Source organism: Podarcis gaigeae, assembly GCF_964106915.1.
Source record: "Podarcis gaigeae genome assembly, chromosome: Z".
NCBI lineage: Eukaryota > Metazoa > Chordata > Lepidosauria > Squamata > Lacertidae > Podarcis > Podarcis gaigeae.
This window is the reverse complement of record NC_139691.1, coordinates 28,002,542-28,028,566: the sequence shown is the minus strand read 5'-3', so window position 1 is coordinate 28,028,566 and position 26,025 is coordinate 28,002,542. Positions and strand designations below refer to the sequence as shown.

General features: G+C 42.6%; 1 protein-coding gene across 12 annotated transcripts in view; it reads right to left on the bottom strand.

Annotated features, from left to right (window-relative positions):
• TENM1 (teneurin transmembrane protein 1) overlaps window positions 1-26,025 on the bottom strand; it is a 383,082-nt gene that overhangs the window by 226,420 nt on the left and 130,637 nt on the right. For all 12 annotated transcript variants that reach the window (XM_083721963.1, XM_083721975.1, XM_083721972.1 and 9 more), the window contains exon 3: window positions 23,143-23,403. In XM_083721963.1, the coding sequence (XP_083578089.1) occupies window positions 23,143-23,403 (261 nt within the window). The remainder of the gene's footprint in view (window positions 1-23,142; window positions 23,404-26,025) is intronic.

Here is a 26,025-nt window from a genome sequence, read left to right as displayed (position 1 = left end):
TTTAAAGCTCATGCCACAGCGTTGTTGTTTTTTGCTCTATTAGAGGCAGAACTTTTTCTTCCTATGTAAATGAAAGTTGGAGAAATGTTTAGTATTTAGGAGTCTGAGGCTGTACGTATTGCCTTGTATTTGGCCTGCAAACAAATTAGAAGCAGCCCAATCAATAAAATTCAGGGTGCAGGGGGACAATTTTCATCAGAATCGCAGCTGGGTAGAAAAGCATTAAACCTCACCTCCCTGCGTGTTGCTGTTCGGGTGAAAATTGACAACCTCTGTGCCTGAAATTGAAGGACAGAAGAAAAGTGCAAGGCCCCTTCAGACTGGTCATTTTCTAGTGGGCATATTCTGTAACATGTCTTTGACATAATAGTGCATTAGTAGTGGGCTTATAGTGGACAGTCCACACACTTTATTAGTTGTTCTGTGATGCTTCCCCAATGTTACTTCATTATTGCTGTCTCAAGGTGAACTCTTGCACTGTAGCACAACAAAAGCAAGGCAAACCCTACCCCCCCCCCCACAAACACAGCTCAAAAAAATGAGGTATAAAAAGTTACAGGATTTCAGTGGGAATTTACAGGGCATGCCCTGACTGAAAATGACACACTGCATCCATCCTGAATTTTTTTGCAGGTGCCAACAGTATTGGAAGCAAGATAGCATATAAGCACTGCAATACCATCATGAGCACAACTAATCATGAAAGCACAATAAAATTGACATGTGGAGGGGCCTATATCTGCATGCTGTGCATTTTGCATAATGTGTACTTTCACCATGAGAGGCAATAAAAGAAAACAAGAGGTCTGTGTGAAACATTTCTGCTAGCAAGGAAAACCTGCACATTTGACAAATAAAAGGTAAAGGTACCCCTGCCCGTACGGGCCAGTCTTGACAGACTCTGGGGTTGTGCGCCCATCTCACTCAAGAGACCAGGGGCCAGCGCTGTCCGGAGACACTTCCGGGTCACGTGGCCAGCGTGACAAAGCTGCATCTGGTGAGCCAGAGCCGCACACGGAAACGCCGTTTACCTTCCCGCTGGTAAGCGGTGCCTATTTATCTACTTGCACCCGGAGGTGCTTTCGAACTGCTAGGTTGGCAGGCGCTGGGACCGAGCAGCGGGAGCGCACCCCGCCGCAGGGATTCGAACCGCAGACCTTTTGATCGGCAAGTCCTAGGCGCTGAGGCTTTAACCCACAGCGCCACAAATGCAAGGTAATTAATTCTCTGTCTGGAATCAAGACAGAAACATATCTGGGTGCAGATCACAGAAAATTTGGCCTTTTTTTGGCATAAATAGGGATAATGTGAGTGTGTGAGATAGCAGGCTCTGAAGTGACAGCTATTGCTTCTTTTCGGCTCTTTTTTTTTTCCAGATGACTGCAAATTTCAACAACAGTTATCGGTTTTATCATTCTGGTGAAGGTGACCCAAGAGCACATTTGAAGCTAATCCCCAGAGGAATCCTCAGATTAGCAGAGATAAGGCATACTCTGGTATCAGAGATAAAAGTCAAGACATTAACTCAAGGGTGTACATTTATCAAATGTCATCATATTTGGCATGCATTTAATATTAAATGTTAATTAAATTACCCTTAGTAAGCTATGGCTGCTGGTTATCTTTAACTTGTCAGGCACTACAATAGTGTGATATGAAATACAGACAGGAACATTAAAAACAAACTTTTAAAAAATGCTTTGCCGCCATCTGTCAACTTCTAACTACTGAAGGATATCCATCTATTAGAGTTACAATTGATGCTTTAATGAAATGTCAGTGTTTTAAAAGCTTGCCCTCCCTGCTGCTAAACTATTCACATTCATCTAGGTTGGCAACTATTTGATGCATGGATTTTATTGAAGATTGTGCAATATTTACTGAATACCGCATAGCTCAGAGGTAGATGAGGGCCATAGCAGTGGGGTTGTAACTCAAATGTAGAGTATGGGCTTTGCATGCAGAAGGTCCCAAATTCAACCCCTGGCATCTCCAGGCAGGGCATGGAGAGATCTTTGTATGAAGCCCTGGAGAGCTGCTGCTAGTCAGTATAGACACTACTGAGGTAGATGGAACCAATGGTTTGACTTAGTGTAAGGGGTCTACAATGATGTTTGTGGTTTGTCTAGAGAAAGTTAAATAATGAGCTTGGGTTAGGATGGCACAATAAGCCAGGAATAGCCAACATGGCGACCAAGGGTCAGGGATGATGGGAGTTGAAATCCAGCAACATCTGGAAGGCAACACATTGACAGCCATTGCACTAAGACAAACCACAGTTTATCCCAGCACAGCAGTGGGAGGAGAAAACCAGAAGAAATCTCATCGCAGGGAACCGGCTCATTTCCTAATTTGCAACAAGCCAATGTTTGGCAAAGCATTAAAAGTGAGCTGCTTCATGGAAAGATAGCTAAAACCTCTGTATTTCCCAAAGATGTTTGGTAAATGGCATTTTGTGGCTCCTTAGGCAGAAAGCTGAGATGAAATTTTAATTGTTTAGTGTTGTTTTCTTTTAATTGCTGCAGTCCCCCAATTAACTTGTTAAAAATTAAATTCCTGGTAGGATTGCAGAATTCAAAAAGAATGTTGCCCTCCAGAACTGAAGAGCAAAGTGGATAACTGGATCATCCTACCAACAACTTACTTTCCTTTCTGTGGGTGTACCTAGAGCTAGTCTAGATAGCCTGCAATGTTGGTCAAGCCCTGCTCTCATTCCACTCTCCAGTGAGACCCCTTGAAGCTAACGGACAAAATTTTAATATTCACAAACCTTAATGCAAATAGCTGATAAGGCATGGATGGAGACAGGAAGAAGTGTGGCTACAAGTGGGAATTGCCGAATAGCCAAGAAATTGCCTTCTCCAGATTGCTTCCAATCCATCAACTGTAATATTGACCATTCTCTGCAGCGACTTAGGAACCCCAGGAGCTGGTTTTGGTGGGGCATCCTGCTAATGATCAGTTTTCTGTTTCCTCCCCTATAACTGAAGATTTTGCTGCTATTACTCCTAGGATATCAAGGTAGTGTACATGGTTCTCCTGCTCTCCAGTTAGGCTGAGAGAATAGTGACTAACCCAAGGACTCCCTGTGAGCTTCCTGGTTGTGTAGGATTTGAACTCAATTCCCAAAAGTCCTTGTCCAACACTCTAAGCACTATACAACACTAGCACCCAACACTGTGCTGAGCTGTGCCTCAAATGATTACCAAGGTGCAATCCTAAAGTGTGCCATTGAAATAACATTTTAGGGAGGACCAGCATTTGTTTTCTGTCCTAAATGGGTTTTTTTTTTAAGCAATAGAAATAATTATATAAAAGGAAGATTTTAAGGATGTACTGGAAAATGCAATGCAAGGGAAAGTTCTGTTGCTCAATCAGAGGTTGTTGCATGACCAAAACTGCAGCCTTCAGTACAACTAGCAACAACGGGTTAAATTTAATGGTATACATTAAATAAAAACAATGTTTGTTTCTGAAAAAAATATAAAGAAAATATGAATACGTTGCAGGAAACACACATTACCAGTAACAACAAACATTTAGCAGGAAACATGCAGTAAAGGAAGGTTACACGCAGCATCAACTCCCTCAAAATCTGAAGTGAAAAATAAAATGAATTAATGTTGTAGGTATCAGAGAAGAAGTTGTGGGTGGTGGGAGGAAGATGGAAGATAGAATCTATTGAAACAAGCATCGAGATCTGAGAAAATAACTTTAGACTGAATGTATGCTGTGAATACAGAACAAAGAATCTATATAGAAAAGGTTGATTGCATTTCCTGAAGGTGAAATTCTATTAGATGGAGATATGAGTGTAGTTATAGGAGGTGAATGGGATAGAACAGATTCACTGCAAATCCTTAGAATCTTTATTCAAAACATAGCTAGGACATTGTGAGTTAATAGATGCCTGGAGAGACAAGCACCTGGATGAAATATATTATACACATGCTGTTATAAGATGACAAACACTACCCTAAAACGGATCCATTCTTTGTCTCTCCATCATTTATCAATAAAGTACCCCCCCCCAAAAAAAACAACTATTGATGAAGATCACAACCCAATTAGGTTGCAGTGGCAACTCCTCACCCCCACCCTCCTAAGAAGAAAAGACAGCAACGAAACAATCAGCAGTGATTTCCTTCTTGCAACAACATTGACCAACAACTGAAGGAAGCTTTTTAATTATTATTTTTTAAAAAAACTTGGATTAATACTTGTATTTATAACTGTCAAAATATTAAAGAATCCCTGACTAAAATTGGTCAATAATCTACTGTATATTTTGGAAAGTTGTTTGTTCATTATGAATTTGGACACCTCTTAAGCTATTGTAACCAAATTTCCATGACACCTCTTGAGATAAAGGACCAGGATCTTGTCTGTGTTTGAACATAATTAAATGACACCTTGAATCAAGATGGCAGATTGAATCTTTGAAATCTGCACTGATTTGAATCACTGATTCAAATGCTGGTGATTTTGGGGGGGTTGGCTTTCCTATAATTTCTGAGCACCACCAGGCACAAGGTTGCTAGCCCATTATGTTTCTACAGAATGGCATCAATAAGCATTGATATCAATAAGCATTGGAGAAATGGCTGTCAACTTTTGACCATTTAATGCTTCTTTTACAAGTACCAAGAATGAAGGATCCATGTCAGCATAGGGAAGACTTTAGGTTTGGGGGATGTACTTTGTTTTTTATTTTGTTTTTTAAATATATTAAAGCCCCTAGATCTAACAGTTGTCATTATGTTAAAGGCATACATACAGAATTGAAGAATTCCAAGCCCAGGAGTTTGTTGTGACTACCAGATCTGAATGTAAATCACAGCTGTTCCACACACAAATCCAGTGCTCACATCCACACCAGTTTGCCACTCTTGGTCACCTACTTTCTTCACTTCAACAATATGTATCTTTATATTGTGAGGAAGTCATTTTTGCTGTTTCCATTAGAGAGTCGAAATCCTTGCTGATCTATTTCAGATTGCCCAGTAGTTCTACTAGTAGATCTAGATCTACTTTCCTGGCTGCAGTCATAAAACCATTTAGCTTTGTGTAGTAGATCAATAGTACAATCCCATCCATGTCTACTTAGACGTATCACCCAATGTGTTCAATGGGGCTTGCCCCCACACTATTGCTCCCATTTAGAGTAACATGGGAGTAGGGAGAGAGGCTATGCTCTCAGTGTTGCATGAACTTTTGGGATCCTCCCTGCAGTTGTTCTCGAGGTACAAGCCCAACTTCTTTCTCAACATGGAAGCTGGAATGGCTGAACAGAGTTCCTGCTAAGTGTGCATAGATCAGAACTTTGAATTGCTGTAATGTGTACACCATTTTCTATATATCAGGGATAGGGACCATTTCCCCCTCCCAAAAAAACAACAAACCTTGTCAAACCTACAATTCAAATCTGTTGCAGCCAACACAGCCAGCAGTGAGAAATGATGGGAGCTGTAATTCAACAACATATGGAGGGCCACAGGTTAACCACTCTTACAAATGGACTACCATACATAGCATATTCCTATAGGATATTCCTATAAGCTTTCATAGCAGTATGATTTCCTACTAGGGTTGTGTGTAGAGGATTTTGTGGGATTCTCACTTTCCTCTGCATGGAAAGCTTTGTATGTGAGCACGCAATGGCATGCCACGAATGGAGAAAATAAGAAGCAGCATTTTAAATCATGGATTCTGCTTGAAAATGCGGAGAAATGGGCTGAGAAAGCAGCATTCAACTGAGATTAGAAAAACAGAAAGATCAAAAAGGAAAACAATCCCTGAATGCGCTTCAAAGACTCGCAGAAGCCAAAAAGAGGTTAAATTTAATGGACACTCAGAGAAATGTGCAGCACATCAGATGATCCTTCTTTGAAATGGGGAGAAATTGTGGGGAGAGGGATGCCATTAGCTCACACCTTAGCCAAACAATAGAAGGAAACATTAATTTCCCATGTTTGAAAAAGTGATAGTTCTTCTCTTTATACAAACACAGAAGAAAGTATTCAAATACTCTCTTCATTTCATAAGCAATTATGTGACACAATATCCAGATAAGAAGTAATAGTAGCTTTTCCTCCCCACCTGATTAATTGAACACAACCTCTCGTGGCATATTTTAACAATATATTTATTGCAGCGTAAACCTTTATGGTATGTCACAAGAAAGGTAGCCTTAAAATGCCTGGAATATTCCCAGACTGATTTAACAACGAACACTTCTGCACACAGAACTCTGGTAATTGTAGCTCTGTGAGCGGAATAGAGGTTTCCTAACAACTCTCAGCACCCTTAATAAAGAAATGTCCATAGTTCTTTGGGGAAAACCATAACTGTTTAAAGTGATATCATAGTGTTTAAATGCATGGCATGAATGTGACCTAACACAAGTAACCCTCCAAAAGTTTTGACCTATTAACTAAGTTATGGATGCACCAATATTGGTAGAGGTTGACTGAATGGGTCAGTTTAAGTGGTTTTAAATTGTTTTTAATGCTGTAACCTGCCCTGGGACCTTAGGGTGAAGGGTGGGTAATCAATAAATTGATAACTAATCACATTAATTTGGAGGATGTTCAAATTTAAAATCAGATCCATTCTGAGATATTGTGATACCACAGCTTCATCACATGCTTGCACTCTGGATTACCGGCAGCTCTCCCCACAATCCTTCTCCCTTTGCAAATTAATTGAGGCAGGGAAATCTCCTGGTGGGTATAAGATGCAAGCTTCAAGTAATAAGCAGCTAGCTGCTTTTGAGTCCTGAATTCCAAGGTCTCGATGGGCATCCCGTGGAGCCTTCTGTAACAGAAAAACCTATTTCTCCCGCAAGCTTTCAAAGAGAAGACTTGTGAGGAGGTGTGCCTGACAATGAGCCCATTTGGATCCACTTCAATTCAGAGAGGAGAATGGAGGGAATCTGGAATCAATCTTAAAATAGGTTTTAGGGATGTAGATCAATGATCAGATTTCTGGCTTAGGAGACTTTCCTGTATCCAGCACTGCTTTCTGTTGCATCGGTTGCACCTGGCCAAAAACAATCAATCATTAATGGGCTGGGAAAGGATAGCAGTTAATTAGCAAGAAGACTTATAGTAATTGGTAATTGCAGATTTAAGTGTTGTCTCAAGTTATTAGAGCAGTGGTGGCCAAACTTTTTTTCAAAGAGGGCCAGATTTGATGAAGTGAAGGGCCGTGAGGGCTGACTAAAGCGCCAACCAGAGTTGTTGAGCTTTCTTTAGCACTGAAATTGTTGAGCATTTTTTAGGGTTGAAGTTGTTGGACTTTTTAAGGATTTTACCCCAGGAAATAAACTGCCACAGGGACCAGATTAAACCAACCAGCAGACTTTGTACATCCCTGTATTAGAGCTAAGACTCTAGCCTTTGGCTTGTTCATGTGGTCACTTTCATTTCTGTATTTTTTTCTGCTACCCTGCCCATCAAAAAAGGGCCTCCTGTTCTAGGCCTACAAAATGAGTAACAATACTTTATATTAAACAAATAAGAACTTAGCATGTCTGATTTGCATGCCACAGGTGCCAGGTTCAAATTTCCTTACATCTCTAGGTAAGGACCCCTGCCTGAAACCCTAATACGGGTCAGTGTAGAGACAATGCCAAATTGGATGTGCCAAGGGCCTTATTCTGTACAACACGACTTCCTGTGTCCTCAGTGCATTCTCCACATTATTGCCCCTACAAGGCTGGATTCAGGATGAAGGAAAAACTAAATTAAAATAAAATAATAATAAAAAAACCTGTTTCGGGCTACCACTGAAGAGAACTCAGAAATGCCAAATCCTGCACAGATTGGAGCATATAAGTCCAATATTATTTCAGTTGAACCACTTGGTTTCTGGGCTCAATCCAGCAGGGATGTGCTTGTAGTTCTATGGTAGGGTCTGATGGGGAATCTCAGATCTGATGGACCTCCAGCCCTCTCTAAATGGCCCTTTGGACTGCCCGCAGGTCACACACCCTTACACTCCCCAACCCCCATGCTTAACAGTGTTTTTGCCTGGCTGGGATTTATCCTTTAACTCTGATACAGACCCTCCAAGTGTCCCTATTTTCAAGGGGCAGTCCTGGATTTACAGAAGCCGTCCTGGTTTCAGAGTTGATCCTGGAATGTCCTACTTTTCCTTAGGACGTCCCTATTTTCACCTGAGAAATGCCAGAGGGTATGGAGTTATGCGACCCCCTGAGCCAAGGGGATCAGTAACTATACAACATTTAAAAGGCATCTGAAGGCAGCCCTGCATAGGGAAGTTTCTTTAATGTCTAATGTTTTGTTATGCTTTTATATATTTTGGAAGCTGCGTGGCTAGGGCAACCCAGTCAGATGGGTGGGATACAAATAACAAAATTAATATCATCGTGGAATAAAGGTAAAGGTAAAGGGACCCCTGACGGTTAAGTCCAGTCGTGGCCGACTCTGGGGTTGCGGCGCTCATCTCGCTTTATTGGCTGAGGGAGCCGGCGTACAGCTTCCAGGTCATGTGGCCAGCATGACTAAACCGCTTCTGGCGAACCAGAGTAGCACATGGAAACGCCGTTTACCTTCCCGCTGGAGTGGTACCTATTTATCTACTTGCACTTTGACGTGCTTTCAAACTGCTAGGTTGGCAGGAGCAGGGACCGAGCAACAGGAGCTCACCCCATTGCGGGGATTCGAACCGCCGACCTTCTGATTGGCAAGCCCTAGGCTCTGTGGTTTAACCCACAGCGCCACCCACGTCGGACACTCCTATTTTCATCGGAGAAATAAATAGTGCTTCTTGCTTGTCTGTACAGAGAGAGATGTGCGGATGTGTAGAAACCTAGCCTACTGTAGAAAACTAAAATTCACATTCATTGCTCCGCCCACTCTTGCCTCTGTTCTCTGGAATGTGACCCTTAGGCTGTACAAGCCTTCCCCTCCCCTGCTCCATGGTATAACACCCCATGTCCTATCCTTGGCACCTCTTTTTAAAAAGAGAATCAGGTAGCAGGTGATCCAAAAGAGTCTGCCAGAGAGTCACAGCTGGTCTGATCAAATAACACTGAACAGATGTACAAATAGCCTTGACTTAAGGCAGCTTATTGTGTTTTGGCTATTGTGATGTTAGCTGCTTTTGGATATAGTGATGGCTTTTGTGCTGTGCAGGTTTTTTTTTTTACAAATGTAATTTGCTTATGCTATTTTAAACCTTTACAGTAATCCCAAGGCAGCTTATAAAGTGGCGCAAATAGAGTGGGTTAAAACCCTCAAAAATAAATAAGAATAAATAAGACCCAAACCTTTAGGACAAACTCTGAGCCCTAGGCTGACATCTGATCATAGCAATATGCCGGGTTCATAATGGCTGTTCTTGAAACAGATCCTCATGGGAGCAGAGCAAAGAAAGCATCTATTTGACTACAGAAGCAAGAAATCTCCTTTGCCCAGATAAGAAAAACTCTACATAAATGAGGCAGTAGCTCCTGTATCAATCCTCAAGGATTGCTAAGGGATGTTTAGCTTTATGTACTATACTTGAACTGTGCTTCTTAACACAGATTCAAAAGAGTCAGTATATTGCAGCGGGGGGGTGGGGGGGGTAGGGGGTGGACAAATTCAAAATCCCCAGGTAATTGTTATTATAAACAGCCCAGCCCACCATTGTTCATCAGCATCGTTTAGAAAACCAGCTTCACCCTTGATACATTTACTGTTTCATCTTGATATGTTTACTGTCCACTGGATAGCAGTAAATTGGAATTTCACAGAACTGTATCTGTACTGTTTTGCTGACCATTGTGCCATTTTAATACATTCACTCAACAAATGCTAAAAAAAAGTTTTAAACAGAGCCACTGCAGTTAATTTTTACACCGTGATTAGGTTATGCATCCAAGAAGGGGATATGAATCAGGCATAGATAGTTAAAAGGCTGGAAATGATCCTTAACCCGTGTCGGTGTTAGGGAGAAATTGGATGTAAAAGATTTAACACAGATGCAAAGACACAAAGATACGGTGGGGGGGGCAGGGAGACCAATGGAAAAGGGAAGATGTAAACAAGAATGAACGATTGAATAATGCAGGCCACTTCAGACATGGATGAGAGGCACTAAAGATCTGAAATAAATTATACCTTAAAACGATTCAATAAAAATCAGAATTGTAGTGCAGTAATCAGGCGACATATTGGGAGGGAGGGGGGGAAATATAGCCTATAAAAAGCAGAAGGGATTTTCAACTGCTGCAGCATATTAGCTCCTGTGGAGAAATACGTGCAACCAGGATGAGGTGATAACACACCAGCCAAAGGCAGCTGGATGTACGTTTTCCAAGGAAGAGAACTGCAGAAATTGTCATCCTCAAGCAGAGAACAAAGTGGAGATGAAAAATAAAAACAATGGATGCAATTGTCAATAGAAGTAAAGATAAACATAAAACTAAATGAAGTAATGGAAGTTGGGGGATGGGGGAGGCACAGCTTATCTTTCTCTCCCCCCCCCCCCACAATAAAATGTGTGTGGGGTATGGAGACAGCACAGCACACGTCTCTCAAGTAAGCACATGCACCCATACAAAAATATTAATGGGCAAATGAGTAGTTCTTTGCTGCAGATATACAGAAATGTTGTGGTTCCCCAAAAATCAATTTATGCTGGTTTAGTTGCACTGGGCAACTGGTATTACAACAAAGTCACTGGTGTTGTGGGGCAGGGGGGAAGTGGCTGCGTTTCATAGCGGCTGTTTGTTGTATGAGCACTATGAGGCAATGTGCCTCCCAGCTAGCTTTATAAACAGCAGCACACCCACTGCACCCAGGGCTGGCCCAGGACATTTTGCCACTAGAGGCAAGACAGAAAATGCTGTCTCTCGCTTCCTATGGTGTGTCCATGATATTCAACCATGAGCACAGCGCCAAAGGTGCACAGGGGAGAAGGCAGAGGCACACACAGTGGTGGAGGTGGGTTAAGAAGATCTGGCACCCCTCTCGGCTGCCCTGAGCCTGCTGCTCTGAGACCATAACCTCAACTCACCTAATGAGCAGGCCAGCCCTGGCTCCACATGTATACTAACTGGTGTTGTGTGTTTGTTTGTTTTTTAACCTGAAGATTTGACAGCTGTAGTGCAATGTAGATGTGGCTGCCTTTGAATGCTGAATGAGGTTTAGGGAAGTTGGCTCCAATGGAAGGTTCCCTCCCCCAGTTATTTTGCAGGAGGGTTAGAGGGATCTTCCAGGAGAGTGCAGTCTGTAGGAAGGTCATCCCTGCAGCAAGTAGTCTACAACATGTAAAATGCATATCCCCTGAAACCTAATCACCAGAGGGGTAGTGTGTGTGTGTTGCATCTGTCTTGTTCCTGTTCAAGGTTCAAGGGCTGGTCAAGAAAACTGTGACCCCTGATTCAAAGATTTCTCATCCCTAATGTGAAGTGAGGTAGGGAACATTATTTCCAGTCATTTATCAACACCATTTCTCTGATAATTCATTAGGATCCTGTCTTGTTGCTCTTAAAAAAAAAAAAAAAGGCCTAAGATGATGCACGTTCCTTCTCAGCCTTCAATAGTGCAGCTTATTCTGAATTGTAATAGGTTGCTGTTTTAATGGTTGACGCTTGTGTATTTATTTATTTATTTATTTGTGATTCTTTTATACTTTGCTGCATTGTGAATACTGAAGAGGGTCTTCCTCCTTGTTGTCCTTCTGTCGGCAGGTGAAGACTTTGTTCCAGCAGGCTTTGGGGAACTGACTGCTTTTAATGAAAGAGGTGGTGTTGTGACTGTCTGTCTGTTTTTAATATACCATTTCTCTCATATCTCTATCCCTAGCTATTCTCTTCTATTAAGACTTAATTTTTTTTTAAGTGATTGTTTCTTCTGTGGTTTTAGCTGTTTTATCTGTAAGCATCCTTGAATCCCTGTCAGGGAGAAGGACAGGATATAAATAAGTATCTAGCAATTATATATTATTACATATAAACTGAGGGGAAATAGAATATGTGTTGACCAGCAGGTAATGGCACATTTTTCTAGTTTTCCACTATTCTGGGCAACTCTGCCCTGGAAGCGTATTACATTTCTATCCTTCCTCTTTCTACATGGGTAAAAAAGGGCAAGCAGAGCCCAGCTTACACCAGCATAGCTCCAATGGAGAAAATAACAATTTCACAAAAACTGTATCATTTTGATGATTCCGTTTTCTTTACACCCTGCGGCAAAGCTATGTTGGGAAGGCCTGTGCCCACATTTTGCAGTACTGAACTAGCTGCTTTCAGGTACTGTATGTAAGCAAATGTTCGTTCCGGAACACTCAAAAGAATAAACAGAATCTATGTGACCACTGTACGCATGAAAAGAAAGTTGGCTTGGCATAGCACTTGTAATTATTCTTCAATTACTTTGTAGACAAATGAACGAGGATATTGGGAGAAAAGTCTAATAAGAAAGACACTGAAAAAATGATTACAGTGGTGCCCCGCAAGACGAACGCCTCGCAAGACGAAAAACCCGCTAGACGAAAGGGTTTTTCTGTTTTGGAGGCGCTTCGCAAAACGAATTTCCCTATGGGGTTGCTTCACAAGACGAAAAAATCTTGCGTCCCCCAGCGGGTTTTTTTTGCTTTTTTTGCCCTTTTCCTAAGCCGCTAAGCCGCTTATCAGCTGTTCCGCTGATAAGCCGCTTAACAGCTGATCGCTGGAAGCCGCTTGACAGCTCTAGCACTAATCCGCTAAGCTGTCAATGGGCTTGCTTCGCAAGACGAAAAAACCGCTAGACGAAGAGAATCGCGGAACGGATTAATTTCGTCTAGCGAGGCACCACTGTATATGTAATTACATGATAGTATGATGAGGGCTGATCTGAAGAGCTAAATTATGTGGATTGGTTCAGGATTGTGGCATTGGGTTGCAACTGATAAGACTGCTGTGATCCTTTGGTGAAGAGAAATCATGTATGGAATTTAGAAGTGTATAAGAAACATTGCTTTGAAGCCTCCTTATTTTTGAGGCTGTCCCTATCCACATTTGTATAAAGGCCTATTATTTTCAATTGGAATCTGCATCCTTGTCTTTTGGGTTGCTGTGAGGGATACCTCCAGCCTAGGAACCCCTTTTAAATTTCTCCAACAGCTCCAACGCTTATTCATACAGCAGGCTGCCAAGAAGACCGCCACATACAATTCAGTGGTTTGGCACACTGGGTGGATGTATACATATTATCCAACCATCCTGTCCTATAATAGCTATTTTTGAAAAGGAAGTCTAGACTTAGATGGCTTTGAAATAGGATTAGAGAAATTTAAAGATGGCAGACCTATTAATGGATGATAACAGTTTGTAACTCGCTTATTTCCTTATCCATCCCAATCCATGCTTTCTAGATCAGGGTGGTCCAACACGTGGCCTGAGGGCTGTACACAGCCCTTGAGGACTTTATTTTTGGTCCTCAGCAATATTTGATGCCCTTCTCAAAGCTGTGTAAGCAAGGTGCTGGGCTTTAAGGGTTCTGACGGTCCTAGAGTCCCCCTTCCTCCTTCTGAAAGCCGAGATAGCACTTGCCCAGTTTTGGGAAGAAGATGGGAGGGCTCTAGGACCCTCCCAGAGCCTCAAATCTCATTCCCAAAGTCCAGCACCTTGCTTGGCTGGCTTTGAGAAGGCAGCATGATGGCTAGATGTGTGTGTCAAATTTTGGGCGTGCCCCCCACCCTACCCTGCATGACAAAAAGTGCGCAGCTCAAAGGTTCCATGTTGAAGTACTCTTGCGGCCCACTTGGTATAAAAAGTTGGACCATCCTGTTCTAGATTGTAAGACTGAGGGCATGCCTTTTAATGGAGTGATAAACAATTTTATTCTGTAGGAAACAGAAATGCTGGACTACATTAGCTCCGTTATGTAAGATTTATCAAGCTCTCATGTTTTGCATTATTGCACAAAATAATACAAAAGCAGTTTCTGTGAATGGTAATGCTTTTTTTTTAAAAAAAAAAAAAGTATACCCATTCTGTTTTAAGATGAGTTGTCCAGATATGTAAAGCAATTTTTCCAAGTACCTGAAAATAAATCCTATTTATATGCCAATAAAGGTTTGAGATTGAGACTGAATTGAATAGATCCTATTATTTCTGCCTCTTCATATACAATTAAGTATTTACAGTTACATTTGGGGCGGGGGGATGAGTTAAGTGTATAGAGGTATCCTTCATCCTGACACTACATCATAAAGGCTTAAAGCCCCCAGTGGTGAAATGGGTCAGTGCTTCCAGCTGTTAACCAGAAGGTTGGTAGTTCGAGCCCAACTAGGGACAGTTAGAGGAAGGATTCCTTCATTGCCAGGGACTGAACTAGAAGACCCTCAAGGTCCCTTCCAGTTCTATGATTCTGTGATGAAATGATTTTGCCATGGACTGCAAACATTTTAGAAGACCCCATGAGGTGCAACATGTGCTTCTCAGAGAGGATATAAAAGGTAAAGGTAAAGGTACCCCTGCCCGTACGGGCCAGTCTTGACAGACTCTGGGGTTGTGCGCCCATCTCACTTAAGAGGCCAGGGGCCAGCGCTGTCCGGAGACACTTCCGGGTCACGTGGCCAGCGTGACATCGCTGCTCTGGCGAGCCAGAGCCGCACACGGAAACGCCGTTTACCTTCCCGCTGGTAAGCGGTCCCTATTTATCTACTTGCACCCGGAGGTGCTTTCGAACTGCTAGGTTGGCAGGCGCTGGGACCGAGCAGCGGGAGCGCACACCACCACAGGGATTCGAACCGCCGACCTTTCCATCGGCAAGTCCTAGGCGCTGAGGCTTTAACCCACAGCGCCACCCGCGTCCCCCACCAGAGAGGATATACTTTGACATAAATCCTAATTCCTACCATCACACCCTTTTCTTACTAAATTTGTGCATAACAGTACTTGGATTCTTTTCTGCAACAATATATTACACCTCTGTCTAGGCTTTGTTATCTGGATTAGGTATATTGAGGATGTAATGGTTTTTTGTTTTGTTTTTAACTGACTTCAAGTTTTATGTTTTCATAACTTTCAGAGCCAGAAGAAATAATGATTCAGGTTTAATTTCTTTCCCATTTTGCATCATTTCCCCCCTCAAACTAGAGACACCTTTCTTTCTTTCTTTCTTTCTTTCTTTCTTTCTTTCTTTCTTTCTTTCAAAAAGAGGAAGGGAAAATATGTGTGGAAGGGGGAAGAGAATATGTTTGCACTCCCGTTGCTGAAGGCAAAGATTAGTTGGCTGATGGAAAAGAAAAATTCCTTCATTTCCTTTCGCTCAGGACATTGTTGTGGTGAGATCTTCTGTAAAATATTTAACACTGCCAACACTTTGTTCTATAAAGAGTTGCTTCTGTAGCTGTAGAACAAAATGCCCAGAAGAGTCGTGGCTGTTTGCAAAGACCTGAGATAAATAAATATATAAATAAAGGACTGTAGCCCGGCAATGAAAATGTTCCATAATTCATTGGTGATATTCAGCGTTAGCATTTCCACAGGAGGAGAATCTTTTCTCTTCCCAAATTCTGTCCATGAAATGGAGCAGAATGTATTCTAAAAGCAGGATTTGAAACAAGGACATCCCCACCAACCCCCGGCTCCATCTCCCACTGGTGACCCTGCTGAAAGAAGGCAGCTTGTTGGTCCACCACATATTTCTGTATAGCCAGAGTCAGCGGCAGTCGGGCTGTTCCTCCAAGCTGCTCTGCTGGCAAAGGCTGCAGCCCTAGTTATGCAAACAGAAGCCCCGCTGATACAAATTCAACTTAAGGACATGCAACATGGCACGCAACGGCAGCCTAGACTCCTGAATCAAGGCTCCAATTACCCCCTGATGTGCACCAGAGGCTCCCGATGATCACTGTTTTCTCCGCCACTGCAATTTTTGGGGGGCAAGCGGGAGGGAGGGAGACTCTGCATGCTCAGGAAGAATGCCAAGGCATCACAGAACACCAAATGCTGACTCGCCTCTAATCTCTCATGCAGCTGCTCTCTCTCTCTCTTGCTCTTTCTGTGCTGTCACTAAAAATACTGTCTCTAGATGAACTGTCCACTATAGCCGCAAAAATTAATGCTGTGAGGGAGAGAAAAAGAGCATGTTTATATGAGCTCTTATTTGCTCTCACAGTTTTTCATATTCCATACTGTCGTTCTGATCATTTTGGTCCTCCTACCTCCCATCTTCCAACTAAGGATGTTGGACAATTCTGGTGAAAATAGGAAAGGGAGCAGAAATTGCTGGTGTTCACTCATTCATTCCACATCCAGAAAAGAAATCAATCCAGATCGGTATTCGCTTTTCTGTTTGTTGTTGCTTTCAGTCCACAAACAATATGTTTACTTTCCTTCCATGTCCGTTGCGTTCCCCCCATTATGTCCCTGCCCCACATTTGTACTGCATTTCCTTGGGATGAAACAATGTAATGACAATTTAACTTATGTAATATACATAATTAATTAAACAAGTCACCTAATTTTGCCACAATGGACAACAAGATGAATAATTCAGTTTTTGATGGAAGGTAAACTGCAGTGGAACAGAACCAGTGCTGCAGGCGACATATATAAGCTGTTATGGAAAACAATGCTTTTATACCTCCATACTTCCTACAACCAGTTCTGCTCTCTGCCTCATCAGTTCCATGCACTGCTTCAACCACAACTAAAACCTCCTTTGTTCAGAACTTCATTTCCTTCCTTCCTTCCTTCCTTCCTTCCTTCCTTCCTTCCTTCCTTCCTTTCGTGCAGACCAGGGAAAAAACAGATGAACAGGCAGCAAAGAGTGCTTGAAGAAGGGAACTTCAGTGACATTCTGGCTCTCCACTGCTCACTTAGAATCACATAGTTATAGAGTTGAGACACCTAGTCTAACAAAATACAGCCTCCTTGGCAGATGGCTGGCTGTCCAGCTTCTCCTTAAACACCTCCAGTGAAAAGCAGCCCAGCACCTCCTGAGGCATCCTCTTCCACTGTCAAACTACTTCTACAAACTTTCTCCTATTCTTTAGGGCTCCTCACAACAACTTGTTTATTCAGCATTCATCCTGATTTGCTTACACAAAGCTTATGTGGTGGTTAGACTATGGACACATCTGGAACATACACTTTAAGTATGTTACAATAGCACTTTAAATGTGCGGTCTGAATGTGACTATAGTCACATAAGTTTTGTGCAAACAAATTTAGTAGTACAGGGCTGTAGCATACTGCCCTATAGCTGCAGGTTTCAGGGCAGTTCGCAACATAAAATCACAATATTATCAATGCTGAAAGTAGTTGTTTGACAGTAGAACAGGCTGTCTAGCATCTCTCTCTCTCTCTCTCTCTCTCTCTCTGTGTGTGTGTGTGTGTGTGTGTTTTTGTGTGTGTGTGTGTGTGTGTGTAAGACCCTATTCATAGACACTATTGCTAATATGCAAGAGGCAAAGCACGGATGTGCCTACTGACACAGCCACATCCCTACATCTCCATTACTGTTCCTGTGGCCACCCACTGCTATGTTGGGGGCTGACGGTCATGCAAGAGAACCCTACTCTTTCTGAGCAAGCTAAAGATCCTAGAAGGTCAGAGTTTTGCTTTGTGTAGGGAGAATACTCAAACAGAGCAAGCATCCTGCTGCAGACATTCAGCCCCCCAACATTGCAGGAGGTGCGGGAAACAGCAGTAACAGCGACAGAGATGTGTTGGGCACATCCCCACCCTCTCCTTCAAATGAAGGTAATCCCATCTGAGAGAGGGGGAGAGCAAACGAATAGGGCATGTGTGTGCTTCAAATGCATTTCTTTACACTGGAACATTTGCCAAATACACTTAGAAACTGTGTTATGCATAAGGGAAGAAATAATTTAGGAATTAAAACCATGTAAGCATGTGTTGCAAAAAGAGATATGCTTTCCTTCCTATTGTTGAGTGCTGGCACTAACTCAATCTTGCCTCCTTGCAACACTACTCTCTCTCACATCCCCACCCCTGATTTCTATAATTCAGCTAGCATTGGCATCTTGGAGCTTTACTGCTGAAGGGGTTTTTGCTCACACATTATATAGCAACTGTTTATGTCTTAGAACAGAGCTATTTATAGTAAAGCTGGATCAGGCAACTATTTCCAGAGAAACTGGTCATTATTAGCAGGGTGGGGTTTTTTTTTGTTTTTTTAACCCACATACTTTGTTCTGCCTTGGGACCAACTGGAGGCAACTTGTGCACAAATATGACATGGTTCAGTTCACACACTGCTAAATCCTCCCCATGTGCAGCAGTCCCCTGGCCACAACCATATGGAGAACCACAACTTCCCAGAGGTGAATGTGCATGGGAACAGGACACAAAGAAGTACCAAACCAAGTTTGAGGTGCTTTTACTGATGTACAAAGCCCTGTTCAGCTTGGGACCAGGATACCTAAAAGATCCTCTCACCCCTTTGCATGCATAACTGATTACTGAGCTCTGCAGGAGAGGGCCTCCTGCAATCAGCATCTCATCAGGTGGCCTTTTTCATACACTGTAGATATTTGCCCTTTTGTGCAGTGGTCCTTAACCTATGAAACTCTCTCCTGTTACTTATCAGACGGGTGCTGACTTTATTTGGGTTCTGCTGAATATTTCCCTTTATCAGAGAGCCTTTCATATGGGAACTTCAATTCAGTTTGCTTATGTTTACTTAACACACAATCTATTATGTTTACTTAATAGATTGTGTTTATTGTTTATGGTTGTTGCTTTCTAATTGTTACAGTTGTCATATGTTAAATTACATACCTGCTTTTATTGCTGATGGTTGGTTTTTTATTTTATTGTGAAACTGTTTTGAGTGGTTTTATAGGAGGCAACCCATACATTCTCGAAGCTACAAACATGAGCCTTACCAAACTGCGGGAGGCAGTGGAAGACAGGAGTGCCTGGCGTGCTCTGGTCCATGGGGTCACGAAGAGTTGGAAACGACTAAACAACAACAACAACCCATACATGGGGAGAAATGGATTAATTTAAAAGTACACACCTCTCCACATTCCAGCAAATCACTGCCAGGAATCTGCTTGGTCGTAGGAACGTAGTTCCTTGGGCCATCTAGCTCAGCAATGCATACACTGACAGGCAACAGCCCTCAGGGGCTTCAGGCAGGAGTCATTCCCAGATGTACCCGGAGATGCCAGAAATTGAATATTGCACCTTCTGCATACAAAGCAGATGCTCTTTTGCTGAGCTACTGACCTTCCCCTTGTTCATTCCTACTTGTCAGCTCATTCTTTTCTTCATTTCCTCCATGCAGCTCTAACCATGGAATTACTCCAGGTGAAAGATTTTAGCTAGAACTGCAGGCACGTGACACCTAACAATGATCCACCCTATTTGAGGTTAGAGATGTTTGGAGGGACCATCTCATCAAATGATTCGAGGAGTAGGAGAAATTATCCCCAAGGGGTTGGAGGCTTGACACTATCACTAGCACAGCTTCCATCTCTCTCTCCGCCCCTTCCATCCCTTCCCTGCCTTAGTTCCTGCTTTGCTGCAGGTGCTGCAAAGGTCAAGATTAGCATCTGTTTTGGCAGCTTGGCCACCATTCTGCATCTTCCACAATTCCCCAGACTCAGATTTGTTCCAGGGCATAATGGAGGGGAAATGGCAGCTACCATACACATGTATACGTATATACACAAACACAGTGGGGGGGAATCAGGATAGTGGACTTTTTTTCTAGAGGGGCGGAGGAAAAATATTACTTTCACCAGAAAAAAAGTATCACCTGATAAATTTTTGCTCAGTTCTAATTCTAGAATGTACCATGAGTTGTCATTAACAATGAAAACAGGAATTTTAAACAGGTGTCTTGGACTATGTGACAATTGCCCTCAATCCAGACTACAGCCCTGAAACAAGGGAATATCTGCATCATGATGCACCTCCAGAAATGAGATGGAATAGGAACAAAGAAGAAAGCTGTCTTATTACAGGTTGGAGTGTTTCTCCATCTTGTGCAAACTCATGCAGTCGGTGTCCAAGGTCTTAAGCAGATATCAGCTGGTACCTGACCGTTCTCCACATTTCCGTATCAGCTTGAGATTTTTTTTTTTAAAAAAAGCATTCTCAAGAAAATTAGCCAGCATTTCTCCTAGTACACACATCTTTGTAAGAATTTTCCCCGATATAATGTATCTGTAGATGCTATATTAACCAATATATGTATTTTATGCATACTTTACCCTGTTATTTGCTTTTTTTTTTGCACAGAAAGTGTGACATTTCAAAGGATAGCTGAGTTTTGGTTTGCTTTTCAGGAAGTATGATTTAGCTTGATTTACCTATAAATGAAGGGATGCGGGTGGCGCTGTGGGTAAAAGCCTCAGCACCTAGGGCTTGCCGATCAAAAGGTCGGCGGTTCGAATCCCCGCGGCGGGGTGCGCTCCCGTCGTTCGGTCCCAGCGCCTGCCAACCTAGCAGTTCGAAAGCACCCCCGGTGCAAGTAGATAAATAGGGACCGCTTACTGGCGGGAAGGTAAACGGTGTTTCCGTGTGCTGCGCTGGCTCACCAGATGCAGCTTTGTCACGCTGGCCACGTGACCCGGAAGTGTCTCCGGACAGCGCTGGCCCTCGGCCTCTTAAGTGAGATGGGTGCACAACCCTAGAGTCTGTCAAGACTGGCCCGTACGGGCAGGGGTACCTTTACCTTTACCTATAAATGCAAACTGAACTGAATTTCTTCTCCATCTGTGACACCCTCCCAATCCATGGCAACAGCCTTAGACCTTGGACACAGACTTTGACAAATCAGCACCAGACGTCCCTTGACTGTCTTAGTAAGGAGCCATTGGGGAACCTTCTTCTGTACAGAACTGCAGATATGACAAAAGAATGCAAACTGCACAAAGATGAGTTGGAATGTCACAAAATGTATAAACTGCCATCCAGGAGTTATTCTACAACCCTGCAATTATCTGGGCTGTCTACATAAACTGTTTCTTGCATCCCCCAGTACCTGCATTTGAAGATCTGAGGTACATGCAACTCTTATGAGCTTCCATAGAAAGGGGTGGGTCATTCTTTTGTTGCTGTTGCTTATTAAATTTAAATCCCACCCTTTCCCCCCAAAGGAGCCCAGGGCAGCAAACAACAAGCATAAATAAAATAAAAATAATTCCAGTATATATGCACACAGGGAAACATCTCAACATGCTGAAAGAGGAAGGTTTTCAGTAGGTGCTGAGACGATATAAGAGATGACACCTGTCTAATATTCAAGGGGAGGGAATTCCAAGGAGTAGGTGTTAGTTGCTAATAACGGACAAGACATCTTGTCTGAAGAATGTTGATGATGCAGGCACAAAAACATGGGATATCACTCAAAATGCCCTGTCATGAATTGTGAATATGATGTGAGCATTGAAGATGGGTTGGGTGCTTGCCCCATGATAAAAGGAGTATCAAGGGTGAGTGATTTGTGATTTCCCCAGTCATATAGACTTCCAAATGCACTAGTGAGCTGGGATGCCTGTGGGACATTGACACGAAAAACATACAAGGACAACTGTGGGACAGATTTAAAATTATGCTACTGACTTCACATCTGACCCGAGTTCTCCAACTGTCAAAATGTATAAGTAGAACTGTGGAAAGCAAAGACATCACAAGGGCTGATTACATTTAGCTGTACCATCTCCTGTGCTCAGATGTTATTTGTGTCAACACTCCAAAGTTAGTTAGTATGTTGAGTTTTCCCTTTTGATATTTTATTCATCAGTGTGTGAGTGTGCTATTTCTATCTATCCCTCTATCTTAATGGGTAAGCTGAACAGATGCAAATGATATTATGCCAATACAATCATATTAACTGACTACTTCAGAAATACGTTACAGTTATTTCCCCAAGCTTAGTTCAAAGAAAATAAAACAATTCAATAAAAGTGCTTGATATTACAATTAGAGCCCTGAATAACTTAGGCCCAGGATATTTAGAAGACCATCTGTTGGATATATTATCATTATTTTTCAGCTTCTACAGCATAGGTAGGCAAACTAAGGCCCGGGGGGTGGGGGCAGATCCAGCCCAATTGCATTCTCAATCCGGCCCACAGACGGTCCAGGAATCAGCACGTTTTTACATGAGTAGAATGTGTCCTTTTATTTAAAATGCATCTCTGGGTTATTTGTGGGGCCTGCCTGGTGTTTTTACATGAGTAGAATGCGTGCTTTTATTTAAGATGCATCTCTGGTTTATTTGTGGGGCATAGGAATTCGTTCATTATTATTTTTCAAAATATGTTCCGGCCCCCTGCTGAAAAAGTTTGCTGACCCCTGCTCTACAGCCACAGCAAGTGCTGCAACATTCCAACAGTTTTACTTTACCCCCAAAGGCACACTCCTCCATTGTTTCCAAAGATCACAGGGCGGTTAACAACATAAAACTACAAGATGAGAACACGAAATACAAAATAATCACAACAACAACAAACCAATAACCCCCTTCCCACAAAGACTCTTTTTAAAATTATTATTTGTTTATTATTATAGGATGCTCATGTATAGGGAATCAGATCATTGGTCTATTGAGCTCAGTATAGTCTACACCGACAGGCAGCAGCTCTCCAGGATTTCAGAAAGGAAATCTTTTCAAGTCCCTCCTGGAGAGTCTGTGGATTGAATCTTGGACCTTCTGTGTGCAAGGTAGATGCTCTAGCTTTTAGGTACTGAGTGAGGCAAGTAAAAGTCTGTCCTGGAAAAAGACACCTTTCTCCAATGTCTTTGTTTGAATTTGTTGTTATTGTTTTATATTTAACGCTGCTTTCCCCCTTTCAGTCTTTTTAAAACAAACATTGTTGACGGCTCTTACTATGTTGTTCCTCAGCCTGCCCTTTGGATTTCTTTTTAACGAGAGTAGAAATTATCTGATAAATAATGAAGTAAATTTCCACAGTGTGTGAAAATTTGATTATTATTATTATTATTATTTTTACAAAACCACCATGGATGCTCACGAAAGCATACTTACATTTTCTACATTTTGTGTATACATTTTCTACATTTTGTTTACCCAACTGCTGTCTCATTGATAGTTCTGTTTAAGTACAAATTGGCATGGCTGAACCTCTTTCTCTCTCATACACACACACCCACATTGAAATAAATCTATGCCTGTTTTTAATGGGTTGCTTCATTACCGTTCTCCCCATCAGACTTCCTTTCGTGGTCAGTATCAGTGAGGGATAGCGCGGAGTTTGCGCGGCTCGATAAACACGAACTGTGCTCCGATTTCATTCCGGACATCCACATCCTCAAGGCCTGATCTGGTGAGGCTCCTCCTTCTGTCTCGGTATCGACATCAGAACCCATCTCTATCGGATAGCCACACTGGGAGACAGCATGCATGTCTGGCTGGTAGCCAGTGCATAAGATATGTGGAGTATCATGAAATTCCATCTCTGCAAAAACAAACACACACCAAAGAAACAGATTTAATAATACATTTACAGACACATACACACAAAGAGAGAGAGAGAGAGGTCATTCAGCCTTTGCCTATTTTCCAAAAGATTCACTCATAGCATCTTCTATGACTCCAGCTTTTTTTATTTTTTTAAGTGTTATGGCCTGTCATTCCCTTGTCCCTTCCATCTTCCAGCCCCAGAACTTCCTCCAGAGCTAATTGTGCATATTCTGCCAGCTGGGTCCAAGGAACAAGGGCTGCAGGCAGCTCACTCAAGCTCACCCACTTCCAGGCATGTTCCTGTTGACAGCAGCCTGCTGGCAGGATCAAATCTATTTGTTGTAGCAGGAGCTATAGGGTGACTCGAGCCCAGGAAGTCTGATGAATGCTAATTTGACAACACATTTCAAAAATAGGCAGAATGTGGCCATCTATTGATATTTTAATTTTGCAGGTGGCATATGTGACACTGTAAATATATTTGGAGACAAGGCTTTTGCTGGTACAGAGCAAAACTGTTGTGGGAGAGCTGAAAAAAAGGATACTTCCTTTCCCTTCAAACGCTTTGCATTGCCTTCACAGAGTATTTCCTTAAATATGCATGCTTTTGTAGTGCTCCAATTCCCACAGGATGTATTTTCTTTGAAGCTCTTATAGTGCCATAAATGGTGGTTTTTAGCTTTGCACATCTAACCTTGTTACCTACAATACTGCATATTCCCTGGAGGAGATAAAACTCAAAGTGGATTTATGATATTCTTAGGCTCTCTTCAAAACACACATAAAGCCAGCAGGTTGGGAACCATTTTCATGTGATGGAAAGCCACAGTGCAGATGCGTGCAGATGAACAGCATGGCTACATAAGCTGGGACATCTGAACATGCATTGCAAGGATAGGGAACCTTAGGCTCCAGGAATGAATGCAGCCTTACAGGCCTCTAGATCTTTCTCCAGGCTCTCCCAAGTCTTTCGCCAGCCACACACCTCACCAGCTCTGCTCCACAATGTCTATGTCTAGTTGGAAAGAGTCTTTAAACTGTGCCAATGCTCCTTTGTGGTCTGGGTGAAAGGGTATGTGCGTGCCTAAATATGCATGTGAGTACCCGCCAACATTCCTCAGATGAAAATAGGGACGTTCTATTCTACATCAGTGTGCCCTCTACGCCCCTTATATACACACACTGCCAATGGAATACCAGGCAGAGCAGCCCCGATGGCTGTTACTAAGAGGAGTATGTAACAATACCATACCAGCAAACATCTTGGCTATACGTGGGAGCCTTACCTGGTTAAAAATCCATCAGACCGCCTCAGGCATCAGAGGAGGCACACGTGCTGAATGTTTACAGGGAACACCTCCATGCCAACAATGTAGTCTCTATGGTTGGTGGTTATGACCACACAAGCAGGGGGCCCTTAGGCCATTCCTGCCACCACCAGTACCGTAGATGGATGCATTAAAAGGTACTGTCTGGCAGAGCCGAGGAGTGCAGCAGCAACAGATGGTGCACCACCTCTTCCCATGAGTCCTGCTATGCCACCATGAGAGGTGGAGCCTCCTCCTCCTCCTTCATGGTCTCCACTCTCTATGCTCCCTTTCCCCGCTCACAGAATTTGGAACTCTGCATGACACAATGAAAAGCCATGGCAGCTTAAAGGTTTTCATGATGCTCATAGCATTTTGGGGGCAGTTGGAGACTATGCAAGTGTGTAGAAACATCTGAATTTTCAGTGGCTGTAATGTCTACTATACAATGGTAAGAGTTGCATCTATTGTGCCACCTTTTTTTTTTTTTTTAATCTGGCCCTACCTACAATTTAGGGTTGGTAAAGGTAAAGGTAAAGGTACCCCCTGACCGTTAGGTCCAGTTGCGGACAACTCTGGGGTTGCAGCGCTCATCTCATTTTACTGGCCGAGGGAGTCGGCGTTTGTCCGCAAACAGCTTCCGGGTCATGTGGACAGCATGAATAAGCCACTTCTGGCAAACCAGAGCAGCGCACGGAAACACTGTTTACCTTCCTGTCGGAGTGATACCTATTTATCTACTTGCACTTGACGTGCTTTCGAACTGCTAGGTGGGCAGGAGCAGGGACCGAACAACAGTTGGTAGCATGTCTCAATTCCAGTCTTCTCAATTTCTCATTTTTCCTATTTTAAATTCAGTTCTCAATGTTTCCACATCAGCTTGTGAATTATTATTATTATTATTATCATCATCATTATTATTATTATTATTATTACAGTCATAACTTGGTTCTCAAATGTAATCCGTTCCGGGAGTTGGACTCCCGAAACAGATCAAAAACCAAGGCACGGCTTCCGATTGGCTGCAAGAGCTTCCTGCAAGCCAATTGGAAGTCACAGAAGCCACGTCGGACGTTCAGCTTCCAAAAAACGTTTGCAAACCGGAACACTCACTTCTGGGTTTGCAACGTTCAGGAGCCGATTTGTTTGACAACTAAGGCATTCAACTACCAAGGTTCGACCGTACTATTATTATTATTATTATTATATCATTCATCATCATAAAAACTCATTAGCATTTTAATGCGAATTGCTATTTTGTTTCTTTCAGCTTTGGTTACTATGAACATTATTGTAAAGCAAGTCCCCTG